This window comes from Panthera pardus, unplaced genomic scaffold (genome assembly GCF_024362965.1).
Source record: "Panthera pardus isolate Hobbes unplaced genomic scaffold, ASM2436296v1 HiC_scaffold_12, whole genome shotgun sequence".
Classification (NCBI taxonomy): domain Eukaryota; kingdom Metazoa; phylum Chordata; class Mammalia; order Carnivora; family Felidae; genus Panthera; species Panthera pardus.
In genome coordinates, this window is record NW_026526677.1 from 2961034 (window position 1) to 2982565 (window position 21532).

The 21532-nt window shown below is 57.3% G+C and overlaps 1 protein-coding gene across 1 annotated transcript in view; it reads left to right on the plus strand.

Annotated features, from left to right (window-relative positions):
* The window catches only part of SHANK2 (SH3 and multiple ankyrin repeat domains 2), a 492081-nt gene that overhangs the window by 70980 nt on the left and 399569 nt on the right, over positions 1-21532 (plus strand). Inside the window, exons 4-5 of the mRNA XM_053899336.1 lie at positions 16904-17107; positions 20250-20321. Coding sequence (XP_053755311.1) covers positions 16904-17107; positions 20250-20321 — 276 coding nt within the window. The remainder of the gene's footprint in view (positions 1-16903; positions 17108-20249; positions 20322-21532) is intronic.

The window sequence follows — 21532 nt, forward strand, 5'->3', positions numbered from 1 at the left end:
GTTTTGTTGAATACACGCCCTTGACTCATGAACCCTGAACACCGACAGTGCCACCGCTCACGCCTGGATGGAGCTCGTGCCACAGGGGAGAAGCACACGGTGCACCTGGCCGTCCTGTGCTTAGACCGCGTGGCGCCGTCTCTGCACTGTGCCTCTGACCGTGGGGAACCGCAAGATCACCAGCAGGAGCCCAAAAACGGGCCCTGAGTAGAGCCCAGAAGGACTCTGGTGTGCAGGACGCAGGATGAGCTGAATGAACCAAAAAGCCTGTCGCCGTCTCGCTCTACGTTGCCCGGAGCGTGCAGATCGGACGCCACAAACGCTTGGCCGCTCCGTAAGTGGTCACGGAAGAGCCACGGATGCTGACTTGGGGACACAGACGAACGTTAGCGAGCGGGCAGACTCCCAAATGTGGAATCCGCGAATGAGGAGAATCGACTGTGCGCGTGTCCCCGTGGTTTTCGTGTCGATTTCTCCGTGCGCCGTCGGAGGCAGGACTCCTTCCCACCTCACCCCACGGCTTCGGGGACGTCGCTCGGCTGCGTCCCGTCGGTGACCTGAGTTTTTCCTTCTTTAACCGGCTCCCTAACGAAGTGGCCTCGGTTCCCGTACGGGAAGCGTTTGGTGCCGGCCGTTCTGTTTCTCCCGGAAAAGCTTCCCACCTGCAGATTCTGTTTGCCCCTCGTTTCTGGGAGGTTTTCCTACACGCCGTCTGTGTTTCCGCGTTGCCGGTTGGGCTCTGTGTTTCTTGGACGGCAACCGCCGTCACCTGGGTGTCTCCATCTGTCTTCTCTCTGACGGCCTTCATCGCTGGTGCCTGCTTGTCCTCTGCGATTCTCTCGGGTCCTCCTTTATGGTGTTTCCACTTGGACCCACTCTGTTCTGCGATCCCTGACTGAATGTGGTTGTGTGATTTCGGACTTCCGTTTGATTTTGCAGCCCTGCGTGGGCCCATCTGGAAAGCTATTCTTTTCAGCTCTTGGTGTTTTTACGAGGTTTTCTGGCTTCTTCTTTCCCTCTTGTAGGTCTCCCTTCTTTTAATTGGGGCGCGCTCACTCTGGATGAATGCGTGTCTGATTCCCGTGTGCCTTCCCGCCTACTTTCCTTGTCTCCTCTGTGGCAGGTCTTTGCTGTCTCCGGGCTGCTCTGCCTGGCGTGTCCACTTGGGCAGAAACTTGCTGTCTTTCTGGTGTTCTGGTTGCGTGTGGGTGAACCGTCCTCAGCTCCCTCCCATCCTGATGCCCAATGTCCTGCAGACGCATTCCCTCGGGGGAAAACCCTGGGTCCCGTAACGGCACCGTGGGCCAGTGTATTAGGGTCTTTTTGTTTTCCTGTCACGATGCTGCTCATTAAATTTGTGTGCACAATTTTGTCCTGTCCTTTCTTCGTTATTATTGAAATTTTAGTTAGTTGACCTACAGCCCAATGTTGGTCTCAGGGGCAGAATTCAGTGACTCGCCCCTTATGTGCAACACCCAGTGCTTAGCGCATGTGCCCTCCTTAATGCCCCTCCCCCGTCTAGCCCACCCCCCCCACCTCCCTCCACCAACCCTCAGTTTGTTCTCTGTCATGAAGAGTCTCTTGCGGTTTGTTTCCTTTTCTTCTCTTGCTCCCTGCCCTCCTGTTCCTCTGTTTTGTTTCTTCAATTCCGCGTATGAGTGAAATCCTACGGTACTTGTCTTTCTTGGGTCGGTTATTTCGCTTAGCGTAAGAAACTCTCGTTCCGTCCACGTGGTGGCAAATGGCGGCCTTTCCCTCTTTTTTATAGCCAAGTAATATTCTACTGTGTGTATAAACCACAGCTTTATTCATTCATCAGTCTGTGGACACTGGGGCTCTTTCCATCCTTTGGCTGTTGTCGATAGTGCTGCTGTAAACACCGGGGTGCATGTGCCCCTTCGAAACAGCACACAGGTTTCCCGTGGATAAATGCCTAGTAGTGCGATTGCTGGGTCGTAGGGTAGTTCTATTTCTAATTTTTTGAGGACCCTCCACACTGTTTTCCAGCGTGGCTGCACCAGTTTGCATTCCCACCAGCAGTGCAAAAGAGACCCTCTCTCTCCGCATCCTCGCCAACATCTGTCGTTGCCTGAGTTGCTCATGTGAGCCATTCTGACAGGTGGCAGGTGGTATCTCACTGTGGTTTTGATTTGCATTTCCCAGATGATGAGTGACGTGGAGCACGTTTTCGTGTGTCGGTCGGCCATCTGGAGGTCTTCTTTGGAGAAGTGTCTACTCATGTCTTCTAACCATTTCTTCACTGGATTGTTTTTGGGGTGTTGAGTTTGATAGATTCTTTATTGATTTTGGATACTGACCCTTTATCTGAGATGTTGTTTGCAGGGGCACCTGGGTGGCTCAGTCGGTTAAGCATCTGACTTCGGCTCAGGTCATGATCTCATGGTCTGTGGGTTCAAGCCCCACATCGGGCTCTGTGCGGACAGCTCGGAGCCTGGAGCCTGATTCGGATTCTGTGTCTCCCTCTTGCTCTGCCCCTCCCCCGCTTGTGCTCTATCTCTCTCTGTCTCTCAAAAATAGACCTTAAAAAAAGATATGTCATTGGCCAATATCTTCTCCCATTCCGTCGGTTGCCTTTTAGTTTTGTTGAGTGTTTCCTTCGCTGTGCAGAAGCTTTTTTATCTTGATGAAGCCCCAACAGTTCGCATGATATGTGTTACTTCAGTTAGTTTGTGTAACAACCTGACGTGGGCAGTGTTGTTGACGTACTTACTACACACACAAAGTGAGCACAGTGTGTAACCAGCATGGGACGAAGTGACGGGACATCACCTGTGCCCCAAGGCCCCGTGATGCCCTCCTGGTCCCAGTCGACAGGTGAGTAGCAGGTGGCCTGGGACACAACGGCCTGCAGCCTCCAAACCTGCCAGAAGCTGGTGTTTGCTGTGGCCAGCGGACGGCCTTGCAGAAGGCGCGGCACGGGGTTGGGTGCGTCTGAGACGCTCGGGGTCACATCCCCCACCGTCCGCCCGTGTTTTGGGGCACAGCACCAAAGGTCTCGAGCCGGGGCTGTGCAGGCTGGCCATGCAGCCGGGACCAGGCGACAGCAAATCCCCTTTAAACCTCTGTTACCTCGATCGGTCTCCTTGGTCAAAGCTGGCAGTGTCAATACCCGGGAGGCCGTCACTGGTGGCAACGGAGAGGGAGTCCATTGTGCCGTCATGGCTGTTGAGACGCTCCACGGATAGTGAGCAAGGGTGTGGGACATTGAAGAGGTCAACACAACGCCGGGTCAGGCGGACACAGGGTAGTGGGAGCCTGCCTGGAAGCCCGAGTCCCGCCTCTGCCTGCCATGACCTCTTCCTGGCGGGTGGCGTGGGGGACTTCTGCCCCCCGCCACCCCTCCCCCCCCACCCCGGGATTCTGACCGCTCTGCCAGCGGCTTCGGGAACCCGTCAAGAATTACCGATGGAGAGACACCTACTCTCCAGGCCCGCAGTTACAAAGGTCCGCCAGGGTTCGGTCTCTACTCCCAAGAGTATGATTGTTTCCGGAACCTTCTAAAGATCACCTGTCTTCACTTTGTTCTCGGCAAACAAAGCCCCTGGAGGCTGAGCGCACAACTCCCACGGGTGTGAGCTCCCACAACAAAGCAGCCATTGTTCCCTCGTGCAGACCGTGCCAGGCTGGGTCCTGCGCAGGGGACGTGAGCCGGACCCTGGAATCCTGCCCGGCGGAGCCGTGCGAGTTGCCGTGGCCGGTTTGTCACCCCTGTGCCTGCCCACCCGAGGGGAGGTGGTGTCTCCAGGAGCTGTGAGGCTGTCCCTCTTCCACCCCAGGGGCGTCTGGACCTGTCTCTTCTCCCAGAGTGACTGTGGTCCTAGGTCTCCCCCCCACAGTGGGATGACGTTCTCCGCCTCTGAGCGGGAGCCCCCGGCAGGGCTCACCTGCCTTCAGGAGCCCCTCCCCAGGCCCCCTGGAGCGAGGTGCACAGTCCGGGTGGGCCTGGGGTGCGGTGACCAGGGTCCCTTTGCTCCAGGCCGCCGCACACGCACGGGGGGCTCACTGTGGGCCCCAAGGCTACACCCGTCAGCAAACCCGCCCTTTTAAGCCAGCGGCATGTGCCCCAAACAGCACAAACTCCAGCCCTTCTGTGATTTATAGTTTCGGGGAAGGTGGGTTTGGAAGCGGGAGCAGAGCTGGCCCCGAGCGCACGGTGGTCCGGTTTCTGCCGCGCACCGAGTGGCCCGTCACGAGGAGGAGCTCGGGGCCGGGCCGTGTCGCACTTTCCTCGGGTGCGCCCAGCGCCACCTCGGGGTTTGGCCCCGAGTCACTCCATGGAGGCTGCCAGCCCACGTGTCCGTCACCGCCGCCCGTCTGAACGGGTCCACGGAGGCGCAGGGACTGGCCGCCTCCTGGCAGAAGCTGCGGGAAAACGCGTCTCTCCTTTTCTGCTTCGTAGATGCTTCCATTTATTACGTAAGTGTGCCCGGGGGTTGGGGATCCCCCTGCCTGGCTCTCCGCAGCACTCTGGCCCTGAGTGGATCAGCTCTGTCAAGACTTGTCTCCCATCCAAACCAGATTCCTTTGCTGGGAATCCTTCCCTTCCCCTAGACATTCCCACCTTCTACTTAACTCTCACACAAAGCTCGGGAGTCCCAGGGCTCACTCCATGCCCTTACCACACTCAGGGCCTCAGTTACCACGTCTGAGCGACAGATGGCCACAGCCACGGCCGCACCTCCAGCTCTGACCTCTGTCCCGGGGGCCGGAGTGCACCCCCCGACACCTGCTCAGCTGAAAGGTCACACTGCCTAGAAGGGGTGCCGGGACCCTCCCTTCCTCTCTCTCCAACCCCCCACGCCTGGTCCCACTGCCGTTCCCCCTCTCAGCTAGTGGTTAGCTTTGAAAAAACAACTTTATTAAGGTACAATTTACTTTTTTTTAATTTTTTTTTTTAACATTTATTTTTGGGACAGAGAGAGACAGAGCATGAACGGGGGAGGGGCAGAGAGAGAGGGAGACACAGAATCGGAAGCAGGCTCCAGGCTCTGAGCCATCAGCCCAGAGCCTGATGCGGGGCTCGAACTCACGGACCGCGAAATCGGGACCTGAGCTGAAGTAGGACGCTTAACCGACTGAGCCACCCAGGCGCCCCTATTAAGGTACAATTTATAAGCCATAAGAGGCACTCCTCTTAAGGATACCCACACAGGGATGTTCAGGGAATTTGCTGAGTCGTGCAGCCGTCACCGCCCTCTGCGTCGGGGATCTTCCCATTCACCGCCTGCCCGCAGCTCATCCTCACCCACGTCCAGCCCCTGCGTCCACTACCCTGCCTCGTGTCTTTGTGGTCGCCCTGTTGTGGGCATTCGGTGTTCATGGGGTCATGCAGGATGCGGATTCCGTGTCTGGTTTCTTTCACGCAGTGGAAGAGATTTGAGGCTCATCCACCTTGTCTCCTTTCTACTGGCAAGGAGCATTCCGTCGATGGACGGGCCACACCTTGCTGTCCACGTTTTGGCCGTGAACTTCTGATTCTGTCGTCCGAGCCAGCATGCAGGGGTACATCCCCGCCGGATGCCTTACCAGTCCAATGCCGGGTCCTGTCCTGGGCCCTCTGGGTCCCTTGGACCCCGGCTATCCTGTCCACCTCCGTCACCCTGCCGTCTGTATCCCCGCCTTTCCCCCCGGCCCAGGAGAGCCCACCCAGCAGGAGACGCTCGTAGCGCAGTTCCACCGCGTCCTGTCGGTCTCCCCCAGGAGCTCTTAGGGCTTCAAGGATGAGGATCAAATGCTTACCCGGTGCGCCTCCCCGGCCCCCACCGATCCTCCATGAGGTGGCCCTGTGGCCCTTGCTTCCCCTGCGCCCCCAGCACAGTTGTGATTCCACAGGTACACGCTCGCGTGACTCCTTGGCCAGCGTCTCTCTCCACCGGGGCTCCCGGTCTGTCTTGTGCGTCCTTGTGCCCCAGCGACTGGTGCTGCTGAATGAACACTGTCACTGAGAGAGTGAATGACGTCATCTGAACCCTCGTCTCTGACCAGTGAGGAGGGGACATCTGAGCAGAGCTGCTGTGGAAGGCTCGGTGCAGAGCGCATGACCTCGTTAATATTTGAGAAGGGGGATCTTGGCTTCTCTGGGTCGTGGGGTCCACGAGGAAGGAAGGAAGCAGAAGCGGGTAGGAGGCTCCTGCAAGAAGCCAGGGGGGCGTTGATGAAGGCGGAGACCCGCGGACAGGTTCCTGATGACAAAGTTGGTGGGATCGGAGGAGGTATGACTCTTGCAGGAGAGTGTGGTCTGGCCTTCCGAACGGTCCTTAATTGTGACGTATGTCAACAAGTTTTAAAATGTGATGCCTTTGGGGCGCCTGGGTGGCTCAGTCGGTTAAGCGTCCGACTTCAGCTCAGGTCACGATCTCGCGGTCCGTGAGTTCAAGCCCCACGTCCGGCTCTGGGCTGATGGCTCAGAGCCTGGAGCCTGCTTCCGATTGTGTGTCTCCCTCTCTCTCTGCCCCTCCCCCGTTCATGCTGTCTCTCTCTGTCTCAAAAATAAATAAACGTTAAAAAAAAAATTAAAAAAAAAAATAAATAAAATGTGATGCCTGTGTTTCGATAGTCTCTCAGTAAAGGGGAGAAACAATATCTTGTAAAAATTGAGCTGGAATTCACCTTCTATACAGTTTGCCCATGAGAAGCATACGGTTCAACGGATTTTAGGCAATTCCCAGATGAATGTACCTGTTGCCGCGGTTAATCTTGGAACATTCTCATCACCCCGGAAGGAAACCCTCTGCCCCTCAGCAGTCAGCCCCCCTCCCCGTGCCGCGCAGCCCCTGGCAACCACTCATCTGCTTTCCATCCTCTGGATTTGCCTCTTCTGCACATTCCCTCTCAGTGGAATCCCCCACTGTGTGGACTGGGGGACAGACCCGTGGTTTCCTTAGCTGTCTGCTTCTCCTGTGGGAGGCAAGCCCAGCATCCCTCAAGTCTGCCCCTGAGACCAGTGCTTACCACATTGGTGCCTTGAAAGCCACCATTAAATGGCCTCACGTGTCATCGAGTAGCCCAGGCAACACGGAGGTGAAGAACTCTTGCATCCAAAAATGTGTTGGTCTTTCAGGCCGCCATTTTGATTCCGGATCTTCCTGTCTTGGAATGTATTCTTTCCTGCCCGCTCGTTTGCTGACCGAAAGGAAATTTGTTTGGGATGGTAGAGTTCATTAGAAAATCAGTTGTACCTGACCCGGGCTTGAGCACATTTTCTGCCCTGAAAGAAAAGTCAGGAGGATTCAGGGGGCCGATGGAGACGATGGTGATAATGTTCTTCCTTCAAGAATTTTGACACTATGCAGTGTGGCCCAGGGCTGACTCCCATCTCCGCCAAGGAGACCCCCAAGAGGCAGAGAGATGCCTTAGGTCTTTGTATGATGCTGTTTGTTTTTTTTAATATACAGAAAACTGAAAATACAGGACGATACAAAGAATAATATCATAAATACCATTGTATCTATCTATTATGAGTCATTGACAGTGGTGAGCATTTTGTCACTTTTTTATCCTAGGATTAAAACATTTGGCCCGATAAGGTCAAAGTCACCCTTAGTCCTCACGCCCAGCCCCCTCTCCTCGGCAGAAGCACTGTCTTAAATTCAGTGTGAATCCCTCTTGCTCGCTGCCTGTATGTATCAGTGATCGCTGTATAGTGTTGCGTCGTGTAAAAAAGAACATATGTACCCGGCATCATACTGGGCATGTCATTCGTAACTTACTTTTTCCACCTGGCAGGTATGTTTTTGAGATTTGGCTTTTATATTATCCATCCATCAGTTATCCATTTATCCTTCCATCTCACCCTCCCTCTATCGCTCCCTCCCCCATCCATCCACCCCCCCATCCAACTACCCATCCCTCCCTCCCTCCCTTTACCCACCCACCCATCTCTCCATCTCTCAGTCTGTCTCTCCCTCCCTTTTTCATTACAGAAACCGATGGTCTGGATCTTTGATCTCTTCTTTGAGAGACCCTCCTGTGTCCTTTGTAGTCCCCATTTGGATCACTTTTGGGGGACGTGGAAGGCGTGACTCTGGTTTTCTTGGTGGTTTCATTCATTGGTTGCTAAGGCCAAAGAGAGCCCCCGCCCTTGCCCGGCCGCCGACTTCCCTCTGCCTCCATTTTCTCTGTGATGGCGGTGATGATCACCGACCTCCCTGTCCTTAAATGGGGTGGTTTACAGTTTACAGTTTTAATCAGGGAACTGGTGGGTTGTAAGTGGGCTCCAAGAGGAGGCCTTGATCATGGCAGGGCAGCTTGCTGAAGGCTGAGAGGGGCTTTACTTCCATTTCCATCATTAAAAAGACAAACAAAAATAAGACAACCCTCTTTAACCAGCATCGGTTTTGTGTTGTAAGGACTCCATGCTACGGCTCCTGTTAGGTAGTAGGGTAATGTTTTATACGTGAGAGGTCAGCCTGGCTTGCCGGGGTCTCCGTAGCCCGTGTGACAAATGTCTGAGTTGCTGCGCCCTCCTGCTGAAGCTTTTCTCTCTGAGAAAGTACTGTTTGGGGAAGTGACTTTGGTCTGGAATGGTTACACATTCTGCACAAAAAAACCCTTGGCAAATCCCACATTGTGTTGGGAACGCTGTGGTTCCAAAGGCCACGCTGGTGAAGATTAGGACGTCTCCTCCTCCCCCAGAGTCCCAGGCTGATAAGAGTTACCCAGAAGGTGGCCGTGCCAGGGCCGAACCGTCAATATTTAATTTCCTGCGTCAGATCCAAGAGCGAGGCGCTTTTCCAGCACCTTCTGTGGTCGGATCTCTGTGACTCGTCCTGCTGGGTCTGCGTCCTGCCTGCCCATTTTTGACCTTTCTCTTCCCACACCTCCTCCCTGGATGGACGGGGGCTCGTTCCCCACAGTGTCCGTGTGGCATCCACCGCCACCTCCCCGGCCCCTGCCCGTCTCCCGTCCACGTCACACCCCTGCCGGGGCAGCCCTCCCGGCCCATGGCTCCGTGTGCTGCCCGGACCCGGTGGGTCCGGCTCTGCCTCCGGGCCCGTGAGTTACAGCTGCACCTCTTACAGCCGTGTGGCTCTGGGAGCCGTTCTGAGTTTTCCCTGTTCCCCTCTGGACTCAGGAGCACTCGTCCCGACCTCCGGAGCCCGTGAGAAGACGTGTCAGCGGTTGCAACCATGTGGTCCCAACCCCAAACGTCCTGTCCCCCACTCCACTTCCGGGGGCCGCCTGACGATGGCCATCAGGAGAGAAGAATTAACTCCCTTCCCTGGAGACGTGGGCCACCCCCAGATTCCGAGCGGCGCCTCTCCGTTTACCGTCACCTTGACAATGGTGGAGAACCACCAGTTCGCCCCTTAAAAATCAGCCCCAGCCCGCGGTTCGCCCGTCGCTTCGACCGAGCACCAGGTGGTAGTTAGGCTTTTACCATCTGAAAGGACTTATTCCGATTCGAAAAACGAATCCACGGCCACTTTATCCTTTATTAGCGTTCAGACATCCAGAAGCACCCTCATGACTCCTGGCCTTCCTTCAGCATCCGCGCACGAGGCTGTCCTCAGTCAAGGTCACCCAGCATTTCCTTTTCCCTTGGAATCCCTCGTTTTAATCTTCATGCCTTAGCCGTGAGGGCGGTTGCCTGTTTGTCGCCACAGGTTCCAGCCCGAGAGGTCTTTGTGCACAGCAGGGAGCAGTGTTTCCTTTGGAAACTGCCCCGTCCCGGTTTGGGTTGCCTTGGCGTTGGCTGTATTTCGGAGGTGGGCAAATCTGCGGATGGCACGTGAACAGCCGTTATTAAAGGCGCGAACATGCCTGAGTGTCCCTTGAAATGGCCCCTGGCAAGTTCTGTGTGTTATGGCTCTCTTATTTCTTTATTTTTAACTTTCCTTTAATGTTTATTTTTGAGAGGGTGGGGAGGGGCGGAGGGAGAAGGAGACACAGAATCCGAAGCAGGCTCCGGGCTCCGAGCTGTCAGCACAGAGCCCCACGCGGGGCTCGAACCCATGAACTACAAGATCATGACCTGAGCTGAAAGCTAGATGCTTGACTGACTGAGCCACCCAGGCTCCCCTATTATGGCTCTTTTAAACTGCATCTTAAAGGGACTGATAATGACCTAAAGTGTGGCCCGGAGGAAGTCTTAAATTGTGAAATGCACTTCTTTGCAACGCGTGATGTGCTCAGAAGCCTGCATTTCTTCCAGAATATCCTGAGTTCTTGCTGGATGCTGTCTGTAGGTGCTCCAAGAGCTGGGCTATTTATCCTCCCTCGGGTCTGTGTGTCCAGCTCTGGGTCCCCACAGGGTGATCCAGGGAGTGTCCCCTTGGCATCACGACCCCCGAGTGCTTTGGCATCCTCGTTGTTTTTTTAACTCTTCCGGGTGGAAGTCAAGAGTGCGGTGGATTGAAGTGTCTTCTGGAGAACACGAACGAACAGACGTGCTGCATGTAGTGGACCGAAGGTATCTGTGCCCTCCGACCTTGCCGTGTCGATGGTTCTTTACTTGACCTCCAGACCGGCCACTCTCTCAGTGTTTATTTTATGCAGTGTGATATTTGCCGTTCTTTCAAGCTTTGTCTACCCCCTTCCCGACCTTTGTAAGACCTCACACAATGATGACTGCCATCATCCCCCTTGTACGGGACCCAGATCAGATGTGGAGAACGGTGTACTCTTTTCCATGAAATTCTCTTGCCGTGTTATTGCAAGTCCAAACAAGAGATGTCCACTTGGGCGTTGGTGGGCACGTGACGCCAGAGCACAAGGGTTTTGATCCTTCACGGATTGTGTGAGTTAGTCGACATCCCAGACGTGGCCCACCCAGGCCTGTGGTCCTCAGTGTGAGGCAGAGACTTGGCCATGGTCACAGTGTTATGTGCTGAGTTGTCCCCCCCCCCCCCCATCCCTCTGCAGAAGTTCTAACTCCTGGCATCTTAGAATGTGAGTATATTTGGAGGTGGGGTCTTTAAAGAGATGATTCATGTAAAATGAGGTCATAGGAGTGGGACCTAATCCAGTAGGAACCGTGTTTTAAAAAGGAGATCAGGACACAGACGCACACAGCGGGACGACCCCCTGAGGACACAGGGGTAGGAGCCGTCCACACGCAAGGAGAGAGGCCTCGGGAGGACCTGGCCTTGCCCACGCCTGGGCCTTGGACACCAGCCTCCAGGACTGGGGGACAGTGAATGTGTGTGATTTAAGCCCCCATCTGGCGTTTTGTCATGACAGCCCTAGGAACCTATACACCCAGCATACGTGGCAGACAGACTGGGTGTCTGCCTCTGTCTGTGTCCAAGTCCGTGTTCTTCCCCTTGTGTCCTGGTATTCTCGGTTGTGAGCCTCACATCTTGCAGAACGGCTACGACTCATGCTGACCAAGCAGGAGAGTAGGCGGCTCTCACTCTCTTCACTTTAGACTTGAGTTTGGCCGTGAGCTTTACCAGTGGAAGGGTGGAGTTTCATACCGTCAACCACCCAGCCGACCACAGCTGTACTGCTCACAATTCTGCAAACACGGGTGCAGGTCTGCCCTCTCTGGATCTTTGCCGTATCTTAACGAGATAACGTGTTCCCGGTGTCCTGGGTGCAGAGCGAGCCCGTGGTCACAGCAGCTCCCGGCATCCATCCTCACTGTGGTCAAGACCAGACCCTACTCTGTGTTGGGCTATGTCACCCAGGAGCATTCCATTTCTGGAGGCTTGTGTTCAGTGCGGTTCGCTTCCATCAGTATTTACGGAGCTTCAGGTGTGGATGTGCCAAGAAATAGACACACGGCCTTGTTCTCACGGAGCAGCTCATAGTCTGGAGTAGGGAGGAACACTAATCAGCGGGGTGGGGGGGGCCCGTGCACAGGATTGAGAGGGGACATCTCAGAAGAAGATGTGGATGGTTTCCCTGTGTTCGAATGTGCCTCTCTCCACTGAGTCAAGGCCTCTTGGGGCTCAGAAGACCTGATGCTGGCCCCAGGAAACCCTAGGAGCTTCTGGGACGGACCCCTGAACTGAGGCTGATGTCGGTCACCGAGTCCTGCTCTCCCTGTTAGATTTCGCGGTTCTCTGCCCTGTCAGCCCCACCTCCCTTCCCAAGCTACCACGAATGCTCTGCTCATCAGGCCTGAGGGAGAAGCCGCTGTGATTTGGGTCTTGGGGATGTCATTACATCCTCTTGCAGTTTTTTGGTATCTTAAGCCATGCGGCCCAGCCCAGACACTCTGGGAGGTTTCCAGGTGGCTCTGGACGTCTCGGCATTTGGGGTGTTGCACCAGGAGATCAAAGAGTGACGGTTACTGAAATGTCGTGAGGCAAAGTACATGCAGGATGGAGAGGCTGTGACCACAGGCTGGACAAGAGGGAGCAGCGGTCAGCCGAGTAGCTTGGCTGTGGTCCACTGTGGTCCGTGGGCAGTCAGATCAGTTCCCTGGGTTCTGTTCGGGACATTTGGTGGCCACCTCAACTTGGAGGGACGCTACAGAGGGTGAGTCCTGGGCCCTGTTGGGAGAGTGAGTATGATTTCAGCTGGCAGGCGAGGCAGGGAAGGGACGGTCAGCTGGAGGTGCAGGTGCACAGGGCACATACACGGCCTGGCGTGCCAGGTAACCCCTCTCCTTCCATGCGTGGTGGGTGCTACCTATGTGCTCACATGCGGCTCCAGGAAAGCCCACCGTGTGGCCAGCTCAGAAGACACCAGACACGTCCTGCTGCCTTTCCTCACTTATCCCTCCTCAACCCCCGTCCTTCCCCAGCAGCCCATCAGACACAGCCCTGCTGCGAGGGCAGTCCTGGCGTGGGTCGTCCAGTCAATGAATGACAGCTGGGAGCCACGAAAACCACAGTGAGAAAACCAGCCCTAGGCCATATTGGAGGCGGTGAGAGACTCCACTCTCAGACAGGATGGAGAAGCTGAACATAAGTGCTCAGATGAGCCCCCCGTGGATGCCCCAAGGGAGGAATAAGTAAGCTGTCTGGGAGGGCACGCACACCATGGACAGTGCCCGGGAACAAAAAGCCATGGGAGGGTTGGGGATGGGAATTTCAGGTCAAGGGCTCAGCACAGGATCAGCAGGGGACAAATCTGGGGGGGAGTGATGAGTCTGGCAGACGGAGCACGAAGACGGTTTCTACCTGAAGTGACCTTTCCTCACCCCACTCTTACCATGTGATGCCTGATGAGGTGTTGAGAAAGATTGGTACCTGATTCCCGTCACCCTATAGCCCTGGGAGATGGGTACGCTTCATAATCTGTTACAGGTATTCTCAGGGTGAGCGATTTGCCAGAGGACTCATATAGCACAGGGGGGATTGCCAAGATAGCCTGGGTGTCAGGAATCCTAGGGCCCAGCTACTGCCATTCAAGGGTGGCTTAAGGGAACGCCTTTATTCCTCCGGCTTCTGTCTTCTGCATAAAGGATCTCGTACCAGCCCTGGGAAGGGCATGGGTGGGAGGACACGAGGTGACTGAGATGCGGGTCTTGCGCCTTAAGGAGCTCAGAGCCTGGAGATGACAATGATGGTGGTGGTGGTCATGTTGATGGTGACGTTGAGACCGTAGTGGTCGACATTGATTGAATCCTAACACGTAGGAACTGTGTAACCGCACTTCCCTTCACCACAACCACGAGTGAGCAGAATTATCATTATTATTGTCGTAGATATAATTACGTGTAATCACATACTCGTATGTAATGAAAACAATCTGTACGACACGCTTACATGTAACAAATACGATGGTTACTGGTGATATAAAAACCATCACCATCATTATTATTCCCATTTCCCAGAAAACGAAGCTGAGTCTCAGATTCTCAAGTTCTAGGGCAAAGGACAACACGTAGGAGATTCTGAATCCTTTCTTTCAAAGGGAGAACGTCTAGCCTCTGAGGTGCCAATAGCTTTGCAAAATAGAGCGACAAAGTGCTGGGACACTGGTGCTGGGGGAGACGGTGAAACACGGCTGCGAGGAAGCGTGTTCTCCTTCCACCTGACGGCCGGGCCTTGGGCCGCACGCACAAAAGAAAGCCCTCGAAGGGCCACAAAGCCGTTCCGACGCAGATGATCGCCCGGTGGGAATCCCCTTCTGAAGTAAGACTTGGAACCAGCTCCTCAGCCCAGCAGTGGCGGGATGGTTGCTCTGACAGGGCTTGAATACAAAGGCGCACACTGGCCACGAGCCCAAGCACACTGTCCGTTGCGCACACGGCGAGTTAGACACCAGCACGCCAACGGGTAACTCGAGGGTCAACTCTCTGTTGCCGACAACGCGATCCAACAGCCCAGCCCAGCCCGAACTGACCGCCGCCCACACACCCTCCCAAATCTCAGTGGTGGGACCACCTCCCATTCCGGAAACCCCGGAGATGCTCCTTGACTCCTCCCTGGCCTGTACCTTCCAGGTCCGCCGAGCTTAATCTACAGCCTTGAGTGCTCGAGTCCCGGTCTGTGCCCCCACCCCTGCCCTGCGGGGTTTAAACCACAGACGTGTATCGTCTCCGGGTCCTGGGGGCTGGAGGCTGGGATCCGGGGGCGGCGGGGAGGGCTGGCTCCTCCAGAGGCTCGGAGGGAGAGTCCGGGCCAGGCCTCTGCCCCGGCTGCTGGTGGCGATGCCTGGCGCTCCTTGGCTTGGAATGCACCGTCTCCGCCTCCGTCTTTGCGTGGCGCGTGCATGTTCGTGCCTAAATTTCCCTGTTCAGAGGGACACAGTGGATTGCGGCCCGCCCTACTCTGTTACGACTTCATCTTAACTCGATTACATCTGCCAAGACCCTATTTCCAGATAAATCGCACGCACAGATAAAGGGGGTCAGGACGTCAGCATGCTTTGCGGGACACGTTCAACCCCTAACGGCCTGTATTATTTACATTCTGTCTGACCCTTACGAGCCCCTCGAGTTAGGTGGGTTCCGATTTTCACCCTGGGAACAGGGACTTCTGGGCCGGTGGGTTCGCCCAGGATCACAAAGGTAGTGTGACCAGTTGGGCTGTAAGCCCAGGCCTTCCTGACCGCCAAGCTCCTGCTCCTTCTAGAAGGTTCTGAATTGGGTCTTCTTGGTGTTTCTTAGAGCAGGACGGTTCTTTGTTGTGCAGAACTGGCCCGCCCAGGGCATAGACTCCGCAGCCCCGGCTCTGCCCAGAGTGGCAGTGGGCGCTCTGTGATCACCTGCAAAGGCCCACGGGTCCCCTGGGAGCAGGTGCCAGCCCGTATTGCACTGGGTGCTCACCTGCTGGCCACAGTGCAGGGGCCCCAGGTCAGCCTGGGGTGCTGGCATCCAAGGGAACTTGGGTGTCTGTGTGGTTGGAACCAGAGGCCAATGGCGACTCCCGAAACAGGACTTGGCGTGTGTGTTATCTGTGGCCCCGCTCGGTCACGTCGGGCAGATCTAGTTTGTTGTGTCTCCAGATACTCCCGTCACCCAGCCAAGGCCGGCCGGGGCTGCGGCTGCAGTCATGAAGCGTCACCGAAGTGAACAGCCCGCCCCCACCCAGCCCGGTAGCCCCAAGGGAGCTCCGAGGTCACCCTTGAATTCAGCCATTGACAGTGGGGAGGGACGGACGGGTGAATCATGTGTAAGGGTCAGGTTTCCTGGCAGCGGGACCCTGGGCTGCCTGCTGAAGGTTCCTCATTGTTGAGTGGGGCAGGTTCTTCTTACCTGGCGGGGAGGTGCTTCCCGGAGGCCGAGGCACGGGACGATGCGGGGAGGGCCTCCGTGTCCTTGGGCACGCCCAACCCCCAGTAGAGAACCCGTCCCAGCCTCCTGTCCTTTTTGAAGGTTTTTTTTACAGTGACAAGGCCATCTCGAGCCCCGGCTGATGGCCGTTCAATAGAACATCATTTTAATTCAACAAAAATGAGAAGTCACGGGGTGCCTGGGTGGCTCAGTTGGTGAAGCATCCAACTCTTAATATCAGCTCAGGTCACGATCTCGTGGTTCGTGGGATCGGGCCCCACCTCGGGCTCTGCATGGACAGCGCGGAGCCTGCTTGGGATTCTCTCTCTCTCCCTCTCTCTCTCTCTCTCGCTCTCCCTCCCTCTCCCTCCCTCTCCCTCCCTCCCCCTCCCTCCCTCTGCCCCTCCACTGCATGTGCTCTCTCTCAAAAATAAAAAAAAAAAAAAACATTAAAAAAGTGGAAAAACAAAGTCTTTAAAAAAACGAGACGTGGTTAGAAGCAGATGTGATGCTGCGTTTGCTTTTCCTGGTTCGTTGGTGAATCTCCCAGAAGGGGGCCCGGGAGCATAACCTTTGGGTACTTAGTGGCACTGTTACACTTTTGCAAGGTGTGACTGATTTTTGCCACTCCTGGCAACCCATGGGACTTTTTTAAGTCCAACTGTGTTTCATCACGGCCTTCCTTTCTGGTTTGGGAGTGGCGGGGCTGGTCTGTCCACAGTCCGGTGGAGTGGCACGGCCGCTTGCCGTGGACTTTCCCACCAGAGAGGTTACGAGCCGAGGCCTCCATCTGTGTCGGAGATGACGTGCGGCCGACGTACGAGGCAAATCGTGCTATGCTCTGCTTGAGCTGCGGCTCTCAAAGCGTGTTCCCCGTCACCTTCACGCTTGTGACCAGTGCACGTGCTGCCTCAGACGCTCTGCTGGGTGGCTGGGGGGTCGACACGGTGTCCACAAGCGCTGGGGGTTTGAGAAGCCCCATGCGGGGGGGAGCCGCCCGAGGCGGCCGGCGTGGTTGACCAGAAAACCACGGCTGGTGCCAAGCGTCTGAGTCAAGGCCGCAGAAGCCAGTGGCTCAGTCCTTGCTTTTCTCCTTCGGTGTTGACACCGTGTCTCCATCCGGGCGACAAGGGGGTCTGATTTCTCGTCCTGAAGCGTGGGGGCGGGGGTCCGCTGCTCAGAGGACGTCTGTGGAAACCCCTCTGACATCTCTGGCCACGTGCCGGGTGGGATGTGCCACTGATCAGGCGTCTTTGTCCTCCTCTGCAGAAGTGCCTTCGGTTTGACCCGGACGCGACCGTGTGGGTCGCAAAGCAGCGGATTCTGTGCTCCTTGAACCAGAGCCTGAAGGACGTCCTGAACTACGGGCTGTTCCAGCCTGCCAGCAACGGGCGCGACGGGAAGTTCCTGGACGAGGAGCGGCTTCTGCGCGAGTACCCGCAGCCCGCGGGCAAGGGCATCCCCTCCCTGGAGGTACCGGCGTCTGCCTCGCGGCCTGGATGTGGGGTGGGGGGGAGGACCTTCGCGGGACTCCAGATCTGACTTCAACTGGGCAGCGACCCCCAAGTTCGAGGTTCGTTGTGAGGTTGGGGTTGCACCTGATTTGGCTAAGCTCAGACGGCCGCACCGGTTTTGCTCCATTTGTTTTGAGAAATCTTGGGGTGAGCCAACCTCGGGTGCGACTCGGGGTCGTGTCGCGGGGACCTGCGGGTCCTGGGGTGCAGAGTGGGGCCCGCTTCCGCCTCCCCGAGTCAGTCTCCCGTCCCTGGATGTGGGGTGGCCAGTGGCCATCCGGCTGTGATCAGAGGCAGGATTTCCTTCCTGCTTCTTGCCCAGGAATGACCAGTGGGCTCGGAGCTGCTGTCGGTCCGGGCTGCCTCGTGAAGGGTCAGTGCGCAACCTGGGCCACACGCAGTGTGCCACCGGCCCCTGCCGCTCGGACCCCCGGCTTTACACGCGGTATGTCCACGTGACGTATTAAGGCACTTCTGCAAGTCGCTGGCAAATGGTCATTTCTCCCGTAGCTGTTGTCGAGTCATGAGGCTCATTTCGGCCTCCTCAAACAGCGGGGGGCTGCACGTGGGGAATCGTCACCGGCCCGTGGGCAAGCTGAGTGGGCTTTGCCATATTCTCAGCGACGAGATCACCCTGGACTCAGAGAGGTCATGGACCGAGGCCGGACCGAATCTGCACGTTTCTGGGCTTGATAGAGACTTTGAGGCTGAGGTTATCGGGACCCCCATTTGGATGGAACATGTGTCAGACCAGAGGGAAGGGTTCAGTGGAGGAAAAGATGGGGTGCCACTTGGCATCCTGTGGTTCGCTGTTTGGACCTCAGTTTGCTTCTCCGTGAAATGGGTATCCGTTGCCAAAAAAAAAAAAACTCCCGCGTCGGGGGCCTGTTAAGCACCAGACACTTCCTAGGCCTGCTCGCCGTGCACAGGACTGTCAAGGTCGGGTGTGCCGGACCTCACACTTGAGTGGCAGGTGACAGACCGGGAACAGGAAATGGGCGATTCATTTTGGGGACTGATCATTTCCACATTGGGAGTAAAACCTGGCGAGAAGACCAGGACGTCCAGAACCCACTCTTGATCAGAGGGTGCCTCCGGCCGGTCCCCCACCCACCGAGAACCAAAGGAGAGGGTGTGGGGACACCCTGTAAGCTGGGCAGGGCAGTGCCGTGGACTCCAGAAGGGACACACTCGCCTTCCCTCCCACGTCCTGTCCAGGGACTTGTGTCAGGGGGCTGAGGGGGTGGTTTGTTGGGGGGGGCACCTCTGTTCCCGCGTGTGTGTCACCCCACACGGGGCTCGGTTTGTTCCTGGTAGCTGTGTGGCCTGGACCTGTCACCCAGCCTCTCTGGGCCTCGGGTTCCCGGCTTTGAAATCGAGGAGACGTTACTCCCGCCTTCCTGGGGGGCCGTGAGGCTCAAGGGAGGGTGTCCATGGGCTGCTGGCGATCTGCTACAAACGGGGGAGGGACTGTACTTCTGTTTACTCGTCTCCTCGGGCCTCCATCCCGCCAGGTGATCCACTGGGCGGAGGGAGACGGGCCTGGCCTCCCACCGGTCGGGGCGGCCGTGGCCGTGAGCTCTTTGCCCCTGAGAATTTTGGTAGAATGTGGTTGGCTGTGTGTGAAGCACTGAGAAAAGAGCAGGGAAAGGGTTTGTGTTGGGAGCTGCGTCCCCGTCGCCACAGGCTAGACACGAGGGTGCCTCGGGAAGCGGTCCTCCTCCTCTGAGCACTTCCGGTCCCGCCAGGGGACGTTCGCGGCCCCAGCGTCTTTTTACACCCCGAAGGAGTCCCGGTGACTCGGATTCCCTTAGAGGCGTCAGTCAGTGAGCCCCCACCTCTCCCGACGTCACCCCTCGTGGCTCCCGAAACCTCGGAGGTCTGACGGGTACAGACCAGGTGTTCGAGGGGCTCACGCAGCCCAGGGCGCGGGGCACACGAGCACGCGGTCTTGCTCGAGTCTAGAACCGGGGGAAGAAGTCCTAAACCAGGTCTGGGGCCCCTGCTGCCGGTCCAGCCAGGGGAGACAGATGCCTGCGGCCTGTGGCCAGCGCCCGTGGTCCCGGAACTTTCCACCAAACTTCCTGGCTTCACCACGGGCTTGTTTTGACACTTGACAGAAAGCCCGGTTTCAGTCTTTGCGACAGGAATTTTGTCAGTTCAGACCCTGTGTGTGCAGTTAGGGTTGGTGCCAGGATGGGCCCCCCGCCCCCGCTGTCCCGCTGCCCCACACCGTCCTTCCTCCCCCACCCCCCACCCCCCACCCGTGCTCGTGAAACCCCCAGGCTGTGGCGGAATCCAGGGAGGTGTGGGGCGCATCCGGCCAGAGCCGGTCCGGGCCAGGACGCCCACGCACCGTCCTCGGGTGTCCCCACCGACAGATCGGGAACCGGAGTCTGAGACGGGAAAGCGTCCGCCCCGGGCTGACGGGACGTCGGTGGGGCTGGAACCGAACAGGTGTCCTGACCGGGAATCTTCCCGCAAACCGCGGGTGCCCTCCCCAACCTTCAGTAGCGCCTCCGGCCCGTTTTATCTCCGAGGGGCCTCCGGGCGCGGCCTGAGGCGGAGGTGCTGGGGTTCAAGGCCGACTGGCACCCGCACGTTGTTCTTGGGCACTTCCGACACGTCGGAGGAAAACGTGTGGTTTCCAGTTCGGGGGCGGGGGGGTGGGGCGCACGTTTGCGGGGACAGCCCGGGCCAGGCCTGAGGCACAGGGGACGCTGGCTTCGCCGGGCCGGGCTTCTCACGCACGTTGGTGGGGGAGGACGTTAAAGAAACATCCTGATTTGTCCACGGGGCCACACGCACGGCCATGAGGACCACGATCACCACTAACGCAGAGGAGCGCCTGCGTGGCTTCTCTGTGGGAGGATACGCCTCCTTCGTCCCTTTGGGTGGCTCTCCTTTCCGTGGCTTTTCAGCCCCATGGCTGCGGATCCCCGCAGGTGTCATTCTTGCGATGTCAGGGGTCTGTGGGATGACTGTGCTTAGTTTCCCCGGGAGAGTTGGCGGTGGGGCCCCTGCCTTCCGCGAGGCGGCCTTTGAACACCATGTGACGTACTCACGTGTTTTCTTTCTTCCTGTCTCTGTCTCTGTGCCAGTTTCGATACAAGAAGCGGGTGTATAAGCAATCCAGCCTGGACGAGAAACAGTTGGCCAAGCTGCACACAAAGGTAGGCGGGGACGGCTGCCGTTTCCACACCCGGCCTCGTGTCTCTTACGTGGCATCGCCGTCTCCACGGATCAGGGGGCCACGAGGTTTCCTCGAAGGCGGGACCCCGCCACAGGGTGGGTCCGGACTTGTGCCCTCGGGGGCAAGGTGCATGCACCTGCGTGTCCTCCGCTGGCGTGGCCCCCGTGGGCCTGACCAAACCACACAAATGAACGCGCCTTCCTGGTGCCCGGAAGGGCGTCCGCCCGCCAGAGCCCCTGGACGTGGCTCTCCTCTCCTCCTGTGTGACGAAAGCATGCTGGTGGCAACTCGTGGATCGACTGGCATCAGAGCGGACGCTGCTGTGGGCACGCCCCCCCCGGGCGTTTCTGGGAGGAGGGGTAGCCATTCTCTCTGAGCCACCGCTGGCGACAGGGAGGACAGCACTGAGCACAGAGTCAGCGAAAGAGCTGTTCGCATAAACCGCCCGGAGCTGAGACCTGCACGTGGCCGGCAGGGTTGAGACAGAGAGCCGCGGGCTGCGGTCCGTGAGGGCTGGCTTGCTGGCGGGGCTCCCGCCCTTGGTCGGGGGCGCCGTGCGTGTCCAGGGGCTGCTGGGGCTGGAGCGCGTGGCCGCATCTGCCTTAGTGCTGGAAAGGATGTGTGATTTCTGAGGATGCCCGAGGACGTGAGCCCAGGGAGGGCCAGCATCGGGAAGCCGCCTGGACCCTGCCCCTCGCCTGTCCCGGTGCCGCCCAGGCGAGCTCGCGGAGGGCGTTCTCAGCCAGCGGCTTCCCCTGGCTTTTGTTCTGTCCCCGATTTGTGCCACGGTAGACGCGTGGATTTTACCGTGCTCAGCGGTTACGGTACGCCGTTATTTCTTTCCGTGCTCAAGTTGCCAGATGTGGCCGGCTCTCTGCCCTCTGGCATGTCCCCGCCGTCCTCTGAGTGCTGACAACTTTGTGGCCCAACTAATGTTCCTGGCCCTCGTGCACATTCCTTGCCCAGCCTTGGAATCTGCCGGGTGGCCGCGTATAGACCCCAAGGTCTGGAGGAAGCTTCTGGCTGCTCTGACTACCTTCTGAAGTGTAGATAAGAACGTGCTTTCGGATTAATAAGGACGTCGGTTACTAAATAGCAGTGAAAGCGTTACGTGATACCTAGTGTCTCTTGTGTCGCTGGGCATCTGTTAATTCTGGCCGTGGAATGTACAGAAAACATTCGGGCGGAGAA